This window comes from Echinops telfairi, unplaced genomic scaffold (genome assembly GCF_000313985.2).
Source record: "Echinops telfairi isolate 266 unplaced genomic scaffold, ASM31398v2 ScPeMD7_2291;HRSCAF=2852, whole genome shotgun sequence".
Lineage (NCBI taxonomy): Eukaryota > Metazoa > Chordata > Mammalia > Afrosoricida > Tenrecidae > Echinops > Echinops telfairi.
This window is the reverse complement of record NW_022106189.1, coordinates 1,576,650-1,587,862: the sequence shown is the minus strand read 5'-3', so window position 1 is coordinate 1,587,862 and position 11,213 is coordinate 1,576,650. Positions and strand designations below refer to the sequence as shown.

The window sequence follows — 11,213 nt, the reverse complement described above, 5'->3', positions numbered from 1 at the left end:
GCATGCACACTGCTACAGATAAGAGCCTGCAACACAGGGAATCCAGGATAGATAAACCCCTCAGGGCCAACAATGAGAGTAGAGATACCAGGAGGGCTAGGGGAGGGTGGGGGGAGAAAGGGTGAATCAATCATAGGGATAAAACTAGAACGCCCTCCCAGGGGGACAAATAATAGAACAGTGGGTGTGGGGTGCAGAGGACAATGTAAGATATGGAAAGAATAATCTATAACTTATCAAGCATTTGTGAGGGAAGGCAGGCGGAGGAAGGAGGGGGAAGAAATGGGGAGCTGATATCAGGGGCTCAAGTGGGAAGAGAATGCTTTGAAAATGATGATGGCGGCATATAAGCAAATGTGCTTGACACACCAGATGAATGTATGGATTGTGATGAGAGATGTAAGAGCCCCAATAAAAGTATTTTTTTTAAAAAAGAGTGAAGGGGTGGAGTTTGTCATTTGGAGGTGCTAAGGAGATAAATAGTTCACTGGAGGTGGGATGCATGCTCAGTCCCTGTGAGACATTCTTGTTGATAAGCCACATGGAGACAGGCTGATGGCAACCAGAGCCCTGGAGCTGGAGGAGCCACATGGAGACCCCTGCCAATGCTAAGATGCTTACAGCGGCACTAGATCCACGAGACTTTCCACCCACTGACCTGTGGTCATCCTGCATTCGGTATCATTGCTTGTGTTTCGTGAGTCTGGAGAAATTTTTGGAATGGTATTGGACATATGGGCTAATACCGGACTTGTGGACATCTGGCTTGGGCTGGGACGTTTTCTCAGTATTCAGTTGCTCTTGTATATAAAGCTCTTTCTCATACACATGAGTGTCTATGAATTTGTTTCTCTAGTCTACCCAGACTAACACAGGCACTGAGTGAAGCTGAAAAAAAAAAAGTTAGATGAGTCCAAGGAAGTAACAGGGGAAGGGAAGTCCACAGGGAGCGGGCAAAGTGGGGCAGAACAGCAAGGAGGCCCCCAAATGCTACCATCAAGACAGCCACATCAAACACCCCAACTGCATAAACCCGCAAGGCCCTTATGCAAGCAATATGGGGAAGATGACAGAACCTTGCTGTTATCTGGTCCCAGGCCATCTGCTTCCTCTTCCCTCCACCCGCAACTTTTTTGTATGAATTAGGTGGGGGTTTGCATATCACATCATCATGTTTGCATTCAGCGACTTAAGCAACTTATCACATCTCCTAATGGCCTGCCCTGTTTCCTTCCATCTCGCTCTGTAGTAAATGACCCTCCCTCCCCTTCACCACAGTTGACACCTGTCTACCTTCTAGACACCTGTCTACCTTCTAGCTTCCCCTACCACCCCAAGTGACCAGCAGCCACTTTCTTTGGGTATAAAAACCTTTGCTTGCTTGCTTTTATTTCAGTGGTCTCATACAAGATTTGTCTTTTAAGACCGACTACTTTCACTCAACACAGTGCTATTCAAATCCATCCCAGGCATGAGGTGTCTCAGTTTCACCACCCTCATTGTGTGTACGTGTCACAGTCTATCTCCCATTCTCCCACTGAGGAGCATTTAGGTCACTTCTATCTGCTAATGGTGTTGCAATGAACACAGATGGGCATGTATCTGTTCGCGCTACGTTCTTTATTTCTGGAGGGTAGACACCAAGTCATCTGCTTCCTCTTAAACATTACTAGTCTTCTTGGTCTGACCTCTTGTCCAAGAACAGGGTTCAAGGGCTCTGGCGAGCACTGCTCTCCACCTTTAAGGCTTAATGTTAAAAACTTAGGGCAGTCTCCCAACTAACCTGAGTGCAGAATACCAGAGCTGGAATCCAACACCCAGCTAAGTGCTTTGAACATGATGCCCTGCCAAAGTTGTCTGCCAGAATCAGTTTGACAGCTTTAAAATGACAGACAAACCAAACTGACTTTTTCATGGAAAACTGGAATGGTGGTAAATGGTAACTCTTATAAAGCTCCTTAAAAAGAGGCGAATTCCCACAAAAAGGATGTCTTCCCCTACCTGAGTTCCAGTAGCATAGAGAACAGCTAGTGGTGACAGCAGGCACCTCTGCCCAGGGGTGATGTGATGTTGCTCCAGGGACAGGAAGGCCTTGGGAGCCCTGGGACCAGTACCAGCCATTTCTGGGGAAGGTGTGTGCACTATTGGTTTGTGGTTGTCAACTGGCCTGCCAGTGGATGCGTCTGGGTAGTCCAGGGCCCTCTGGTGACAGACAGCAGGCGGCTTGGCTCAGCTGCAGCTCTGTGCAGGGGTGTCAGCCCGCCCAGCTGTTGCTTCCACACCTTCGCCTCCAGGGCCCTGCCTGGTCAAAGCCCCCTGGCCAGGGAGAACCCAGGTTTTCAGCTGGCTGGGCAATATTCTCCAGCTGAGTGAACTGGCCATTCAGAAGGAAGAGGCAAAAGAGGAAGACTTCCTATCCACCTGTTTCATACCCCACAGAAGCAAGCTGACATTGTCTGGTGCTGCTGTGTCAATTACCACATGGGTGAAGCATTCATGAACAGAAATTTAGTACTTCACAAGTCAGGCAGCTACAGAGTGAGAATTCAGGGCACCAGCTCTGTGCGCGGTGCTCTTACTCTCAGCTCGGGCAGAGTCCCTGTGTCCACTTGTCTAATACCACCCCTCCCCCTGGGTTCCTGTTCACCTCTGGGGAGCACATCTTGCCCTGTTGTTCATCATTTGGCTCTGTGCCAAGTCTGCTCCCTACATACCTCAAAACCCTATGTGGGATGGCCTTGTTAACCATGGAAACTCTTTCTCTAAATAGAACCACATCCAACAGTGTGGAGGTCATGCCTCCAACACATTTTGAAGGGGATGCAATTCAATCCATTGACAATTATGGAACCTATGGAATCACAGTCACTTACGTCCTCCTAGCCTGCGCTGTTTGTCAGACCTTTGGCAAACCTCTTCCCTAATGTGCTGTGGGCTGCTGAAACTGCTTGCCAACCGGAACACTAGCAGGTGTTACTGGAACCCAAAGGACCAGTCAGGACTCCTCTCTCCCAGGGGCTGGAAATCCACAGGAGAGGCTGAGGGCTATGGATGACTTGCTATGATCCTTCTAGACAGAGGGTTTGTATTCCTGACCAAATGAAGAGACAAATGTGAGGGGTGGGTGGCCCACCAAGGGAAGTAACTCAACAACAACAACAAAAACACACATAACTCACTGCCATGGAGTCGATGCTGACTCCATGCCCTGCCCCTGTAGGTTTCTGACATTGTAATTCTTTATGGGGATAGAAAGCCCAGCTTATTCCTGAGATGGTTTGGAACTGCGGACCTTGTGATTAGCAGCTCAATATGTAACCACTATGCTAGGAGCTTGTTAATCATGGAAATAAAGGGCATGGCACTACTGTGAGGGGTGGGACCATGCACACGTCCCCAGTGAGGGGACTGGTTCGTTTTGCCATCCCAATGAGCTGAAAATCAGCCATCTTAGAAGAAGACACAGAAATGTCACTCCCAACCATAAAGACGATCCAGGAGAGAAGTGTGGCCCTAAAATCCCTGCACAGAACCTCCTAGATCCGGAGACAAAGAGCTATGACACAAGAGCACAGTGGACTCCCAATCCAAGGTGCAAGAAAGCTGGGTGCTTTCCAACAGGAGGCTTGCTGGCATAGCGGAGTGCCTCCTGGGCACTTAATTGGGGGAGCTAGTTTTGCCCACCAATGGAGCTACAATCGAGCACCTTTGAGCTGAGGTTCACTGGCTGGGTGGGCATTTATCACAGAGCTAAAAGAGCTTTGTAATGCTTGCCGAACAGGGCAGAAACCATGTGCCAGAGAGGCACATGCCTGCAAGCATGTCTGAAAGGAAGCTGTCTGATCAAAGAACTGTTTCCTGTGTGTTCCCGATCTTGAATTGTAACCCACTATTTCCCTAGGAGCTCTGGTAGTATAGTGTTACTCGTTGGGCTGTGATCTACATCGTCAGCAGTTAGAAACCAACAGCTCCATGGGAGGAAGACTGGGCTTTCTACTCCCATAAACAGTTATAGCCTCAGAAACTTACAGTCAGCATTGACTTAATGGCGGTGAGTTTGGTATGTTTTATTTCCCTTAATAAAGGAGTCCTACAAGAGCCCTAGTGGTGTAGTGGTTATTTGTTGGGCTTTTAGCTGCAAGCTCAGCAGTTCGAAACCACCAGCCACTCTGAGGAAGGCAGAGGGCTTTCTACTCCCACAATGAGTCACAGATTCATAAATTAACAAGGGCAGTTCTACCCTGTCCCATAGGTTGCTATGAGTTGGCATCAACTCAATAGCAGTGGGTTTGTGTTGAGCTAATTGCTGCTAGCAGTTGTAACCCACCAGTCCTCTGCATGAGCTCCCTTGGAGAAAGATCAGGCTTTGCTCCTATAAAGACTTACAGCCTCAAAAACCCCCAGGGAGCAGCCCTACTTCATCCTAGAGGGTCTCCATGGGTCAGAATCAACTCCGTGGTAGTGAGTTTCAGTGTATTTCCCTAATAAACCCCATATTCGTGAGTACTGTCTGTGCGTGGTACGTGGTCACCGCAAGGAATTCTCAAGCCCAGCAGAGAAGTACTTAGTGTGTGCTATGGGACGGGTGGCTGGTGTCAGGAATGGTGAGAAGGCGGGAGGGTGGAGCGGGACCTGACCTCCACCCCGTAAGGGTCAGCCTTGAGCAGCTGATACTGAAGATCCTAATGCTCCTGTCACCTTGTGAGTTTAGAGGTTGGGCACCGCCTCCATACCATTTGATGCACGGGGCCCAAGCAGACGTACAGACTAATAACTCCAAACAAACAGGGCCCTCAGAGCTGACCAAACACAGTGGAAGCTGAAATGTGGAGGGCCCAACTGGGAGGGGGACGCAAGTACCAGCAGACTAGAAAAGCTCGGGGTGTACAATTGCCTCTCAGAATGACATCATCCTGCTCCTTGAATTGCCAGTGGAAGCACCTGGTACCCACTTCCCTGCCAGGGTCTTGGGAAGAAGGGCAGAAGCTCTGAAGGTCACTTGTCAGGGTGGACACAGATGGAAGAGACAACCTCAGACCTGATCTATCCAGCCTGATCCATTCTCATCCTGGTGTCTATTATCATGTGGGCTCTTCCTCTGTGCCTCTGGGAGAGCCAAGCTCCGGGACACCAGCCCAACCTTGGACACTCCTCATAAACCACACAAAGAGCCCCAGCAGAGTAGATGCCACCCAAACACTAAACACTGAAGACCCCACCATCACAAAAGACCCAGCAGCTGCCCTCATGAGGGGCACATGGCCCAATGGCCACAAGGCAGCAGCAACAAGATCTTGACTGCAAGGCTCTCTGCAAACAGTACCGCAGCTTCCCCAGCAGTGCTTCCAGCAGGGCTGATAGTAAGACCAAGATTGCCCAACATGTACGTTAGGAAGCTAGGTCTACCCAACTGCCCAGCCCTAACTGCTTTCCCGCAGTAGGAGGTGTTGCTGTGTCAGTGCCTGCACCCTTTCCAGCCTGTACCTCTGCCCCCCCCCCCCCCCCAAGCCCCCCCCCCCCCCCCACCCCCACACCCCCCCACCCACACACACACACCAACCCCCCAAGGTCTACCAGCACCGTCTCCCTGCTCTCACTCATTACACACAGAGCAAAGTGATGTTTCCATCACTAGTGTCTGTGCAGGTCAGTGGTTTCACCTTTGCTCCAGACACACACAAAAATCTCACCTCGAGGCCTCTGTGTACCTCGAAGTCTCCCACAACAGCATCTACCGAACCGTGATTAGTTGTGGGGGGCTAGCCACCCCATTTCCCTTCTTCCTCCCATTGGCCGGACAACTCCAACTTTCAATGTCTTGGTGCAGGCCCCACAGGTGGGCTTGGGAGAGAAACCAACCAGCAAGTGGACGACCCCAGTTAAGGGTGAAGCCCATCCCAACACCACTGCTCCACCAGGTGGATCCCCAAATGTTAACCCCCAACCAACTGCCGATCAGTGGATTCAGGATTCATAGCAACCCTGCAGGACGGAGAAACCCCCCTGGGTTTCCAAGGCTTTGGAAACTTTACAGAAGCAGACTGACACATCTTTCTCCTGCAGTGCAGGCTGGTGTGTTCCAGCCACTCACCTGGTTAACGCCTAAAGACTGTACTGCCAAGTCTCCTTTGAAACGTTAAAACCCACTGCCTCTCCCCAACGCAGGTGGGCGTGGTCTTACGAAAGCAAAATGGGGAATCCCTGTCCACGACACCCACAAACAGAAAAATTCAGCTCCCGTGCAGCCGAGGAGTCACTGAATGTGGTAAATCCTCAAGGAAGCCATACTCAGCACGCGGGTGCGACTGCACCTCGAGAGGCGGCCAGAGGGAGGGGCACCGTCCGGTGCGCGAGCCTGAGGGCGGGCCATTTTCAACGAAATGAACTGGAAGGACCCAAAGTCTACAGCACTTCTGGTGTTTATAGGTGTTCCTTAAGTAATCTTCATCCAGATGGGCCAGGGGGGTGGGCAGGCGCTTTCCAGCCAGCTCACACACCACTCCACCTCCCGTGGCATCCTCAGCACTCCAGGGGCCACGGCTGCCCGGTTTGAGGTTCAAGATCTCACCACACCCTCCTAGGTCTGGCCATCCTGCCCACTGTCCCCAAGTCCGAGCTCTCCGAACCGAGACCTGGAGGAGTTGGCCAGGAGCCGCAAGGGTCAAAGGGCCGTTCCTTGTGGGTCCCCACCCCACCTGACACCAGGGGCCGAGTATGCAGTGAACGCCCGGCCACCGACCCAACCAAGCGAACGGGGCCGGAACCTTCGGGGCCAGCCCGGGCCCGCCAGCCGGCCGCGGGGTGGCCTGGACGCGGCAGGGCGCTGGCTGCGGCGGTGAACCCCTCCCCCTCCTTGGTCCGGGCCGAGCCGGGCTCCCGGCCCGAGGCGCAGCTGTCCCGGGGGAGAGAGGCGCGGGTGGAAACCCACGGGAGGACACTTACTTAGAAAGGCTACATAGTTTCACCCCTGCTCATCCTGGAGCGGTGGCACCTCCCCGACGCTCAGCTCAGACCTTCGTGCCCACCACCCCTGCAGGACGGCTCCGCTTCACCGCCCACCCCCCGATTCACTCCGTGGTTGGGCGGGCCTTTGACTGGGGCTCTCGGTTGACCCAATGAGCAGCGGTCTCTGCGCAGAGTGACGCTTGCGCAGAGCAATCATTGGGCTCGGCTCAGTCAAGGGCGGGGCTCAGACACTTCCTAGTCAGGTTGGCCCCGCCTAGAGCCGCCGACTGCGCGTGCTCGAAACGAGAAAGCGCAGAACTGGGACTAGGGGTGGAGTCTAAAGCTTGGAGGTCTGGACTGGGATGGGGAGAGGTCTCCTGACCTGGGAAAAGCTCCGCCCCGCGTCTTAGCCTTCGCTACCAGTTTTGGGGGATGAAAGTGCACCGTTCTAGGAGGCACACCACTCCGTGACGGAAACGGGGCCTGGGAGTCGGGGTCCCAGGTTCCAGTCCCCTTGTTTGCATGAACACCCCTTGACTTAGGACCTCAGTTTCTCCAACTCCGTAAGTGGGGAGGATTGGATCATCTGACATTCCAGAACTGCCACAGGGGTACAGAGGAGGGCGAGACCGGGGGACGGGCCGACACGTGACCTCTCTGAGCGGGGCTCCGCCTACTGTGGTCCAGGGGTGGATGCGCCGGCCAGCCCCAGAGGAGGTGGGCGGGACCTAGGAAACCCGGCCCGGCCGCGTTCGGTAGCTGCTAAGGCGTCGACGCCAAAGAAGGATGGAGACCGCGCCCGAGGCGTTGCAGGGGGCCCCCAAAGAGGCGAAAGTCAAGCAGACACGCGACGTGTGACTCGGAGCGCGTCCGGAGAAGATGGACTGGAGGTCCGGAGGCAGTTAAGAGGGCTTTTGCTGTGCACCCGGCCGGTGGAGGCGCACGTCGCGGTTCCGAGCGAGTCTGGCCATGCGGAGCTCACGGGCCGCTCGACCGGTGGCGGGCGTCGGGACTGGTGGCTCCCTGGCGTGCTAAGGACGGGTCGCTGCGAGCGGCGCGGGCCACCCGGACTCCCCGGAGCGCACTGCCATGGCGAGGGAGGAGTGCAAGGCGCTGCTGGACGCGCTCAACAAGGCGACCGCCTGCTACCACCACCTGGCGCTGGCCGTCGGTGGCTCTGGCGACTCGCAGAACCTGCGTGTGGAGCTTCGCCATATGCGCCAGAAGGCGCTGGGGCTGGCGGTGACCGCACGAGCCGGGCTGACGGCCGCGCTGCGCGACCGGAGCCTGGGCACTGAGGAGCGCTCCGAGTTCGAGCGCCTCTGGGTGGCCTTCGCTGGCTGCCTGGACTTGCTGGAGGCGGACCTGCAGCGCTCGCTGGACTTGAGCGCGGCGTTCCCGCTGCAAGCGCCGCAGCGGCCGCTGGTGCGCACGGGCTTGGCGGCGCGTTCCTGCAGCACCCGGAGCCTGCGGCACCAGGCCGACGGCGACTTGGACGCGGCAGACCCGAGTGGGCTGGAGTGCGAGCTCCTCCAGGTGCGCGAGCTGATCCACGACATGGAGATGAAAGTCAACGTTCCGCGCTGGACCGTGCAGCCCAGGCAGGCGGCGGCCGCGGAGCTCTTGCCCAGCCTCGGTGCCTCCTCAGGGGGCGGCGTGTCGGTAGAGGAGCGCACGGGCCCCTGCGATCCGAACAAGGCCCTGGCCGCCACCGTTTTCAGCGCCGTGCTGCTGGCAACCGTGGCCTTGGCAGTGTGCGTGGCAAAACTGAGCTGACAGCGACCTGCCGCCACTGCTTCCTACCCTGGAATAGCCCTCCAAGAAGGACACTGGGGACAGGGGTGGGGTCTGGCATGTTTAAGGGGAGTGTGTGTGTGTGTGTGTGTGTGTGTGTGTGTGTGTGTTTCAAGCACACATCAGTCCATTCAAGACTTGGTTTCCTTTTCTGGCTTGCGAGGAGTTAACTTTGCGCCAGCCATCAGGGCTTTACAGATGAAGTCCGCAGGAGCTTTAATCCCCTATTAATAGGAGCCCATCCGTGACCCCAGGTCCCTCAGAGTTAATGGAATTAATGGGCTACTGCGAGTGCTGCGTGCTGTGGAGACCTGTTTACATTCAGTCCGCGCTGGGGCGCCCCCACCCTTACAGACATCTGTTTTGTTTTCTGGTCAATCAAATTGCACTAAGATGTAAGCAGGTTTTTATTACTTTAATCCTCTGGGGCCTGAGCTTAGGAGAGTGTGCAAGTAGAATTTCATGCAAAGTGCTTTCAATACGTGCCCAATTGCACTTCTTGGCAGAGTTTAATCCTTAGTCACCAAAAAGCTCGAAGAGTCTTGGCTTCCTGTTCTCTGGTGGCTTCCCAGGGTCTGACTCTACTCCTGAAGCCAGAGAAGACCCACAGGAGTCCTGCTGGGTTTGAGTCCACTGCACACACTGGCCTGCAGAGAAGGGCTCTGACAGCCGAGCTGGTGGCACAGGCTTGGGAAGGGCCACAGATCCTTTTAACTGGCACTTCGCTCCTTCTAGGGGGCTTATTTTTGTTCAGAAACTAGAGCAGAGTGTTTGAGCCGCCTTTAGGGAAAGCTGGTGAATCCTCTTTGGTGCTGTAATCCTATCTAGCCTCTGATTTGTTTGCTGGCCAGTAGGAGTGCTGCCTTTGAAGGAAGCTGCAGAGTTCAGTGACCTGGACACTGCCCCTGCCCCCTACATTGACAGTGACCCACAACAAAGGTTTTGGACCAATCAGCTCTGAGACTATGTCTAATTTTAACAGCGTTCACTATGGAATTTAAGAAACATTTTTTAAAAATTATAATTTGAAAGGAAAAAGATGTATAACCAATCACATCAAGTACCCTCAAAGTTTTTTTGTTTTTTGTTTGTTTGTTTGTTTGTTTGTTTAGAAAGAACATTTGACTACGAATCCATAGTGCCAATGGGTGTGAGCATCTTGATATTTACATGTGTACGCACGTGACTAAGGAGACATCTGAAAGTAGGTATTTGTTAAAGTGATCATCATGAAGGCAGGAACTGAAAACTACTGGAACTGCAGGTCTAGGTGGGCCCTTGGGTCTTTTGGAGCCCTGTGGCATAGTGGTTATGTGTTCAGTTGAAACCGCCAGCTGCTCCCTGGGAGAAAGATGACTCCCATAAAGAGTGTCAGTCTCAGAAACCCACAGGGGCAATTCTACCTATGAGTTGGAATCAACTTGATGGCAGTGAGAGGACTTGGGTCTTTGGGACTGGGGAGCCTTGATGGCATAGTGGGTTACATGTCCAGCTGCTAACTATAAGGTTAGCAGTTCAAAACCATCAGCAGCTCTGAGGGAGAAAGATGAGACTAAAGCATTACAGTCTCCAAAATTCTCAAGGCCGATAGGGTCACTATGAGTCCACACTGACTCTATGACAAAGCTTTTTTTGTTCTTTTGAAGGGGAAGGGGGTGTCTTTGGGCCGGTTGTATGTGGAAATGTATGATACACCATGGTATGAGAGTAGAGCCTGCCTGTGCCACTGCCACCTGCCACCTGTGGTCCACTGGCAGAGGGTACTCTGCAGCAACCTGGGAAAAGCGAGGCTGAGAAATCAGGTGCATTTAAACTCTGACGTAATCTGGAGTGAAATCCAGGCACTTTGGCTGAAAACTGACAAGGGTTTTTAAAATATACTCTTACTCCATAAAAGGAGAAGCGCCTAGGAGGTGGGAATTGGCAGTTTTTCTCAGGGAGCTGAGGCAACATGCTGTCCTGGCCCGTTCTTACAAGACCAGTTCTTACGCCTACCACCCCAGCCCACTTCCGCTCCTCAGCTCAAAGATTCGAAGGTCTCTAGAAAAACAACGTATTTGTTTGTTTGCTTTCAAAAGACTCATGAGGTCTTAGACTGATAAAACGTTTTATGACAATTAGCAATACAAGGATGTCCCATCTGAACAGGGGCCACTTGACTTTCACGCCATCAGCCGCCTGCCCAGGATCTCTTTGGAGACGAGGTAGAACAGTTTCTCTCTGTTCTTGACTCCTCCCCCCAAACAAAGCAGTTTGGTGTCATCCTCACCTTCTCTCAAGTCTCAGCTCATAGGAGAAGAAGCCGAAAGCATTTTGCAACCCAGAGTTAGAAAATATTCCCTAAAACCTAGGTCCAAAGGAATCTTGCTCTTTCTTTTTTTTTTCTTTTCTTTTTTAACATTTTATTAGGGGCTCATACAACTGTTATCCCAATCCATACACACATCAATTGTGTAAAGCGCATTTGTACATCG

At 53.1% G+C, this 11,213-nt stretch overlaps 2 protein-coding genes across 3 annotated transcripts in view; one reads left to right on the top strand and one right to left on the bottom strand.

The window, feature by feature from the left end:
- The window catches only part of ANKRD27 (ankyrin repeat domain 27), a 61,778-nt gene extending 54,755 nt beyond the window's left edge, over window positions 1-7,023 (bottom strand). For both annotated transcript variants that reach the window (XM_004704715.2, XM_045293583.1), the window contains exon 1: window positions 6,943-7,023. The gene's annotated coding sequence lies outside the window, so the exon portion shown is untranslated. The remainder of the gene's footprint in view (window positions 1-6,942) is intronic.
- A 1,011-nt stretch (window positions 7,024-8,034) lies between these two features.
- Window positions 8,035-8,721, top strand: LOC101649083 (regulator of G protein signaling 9 binding protein). Its single transcript, XM_004704716.1, has one exon. It carries the CDS (start codon window positions 8,035-8,037, stop codon window positions 8,719-8,721), a length of 687 nt encoding a protein of 228 aa, XP_004704773.1.
- Window positions 8,722-11,213: the final 2,492 nt, after the last annotated feature.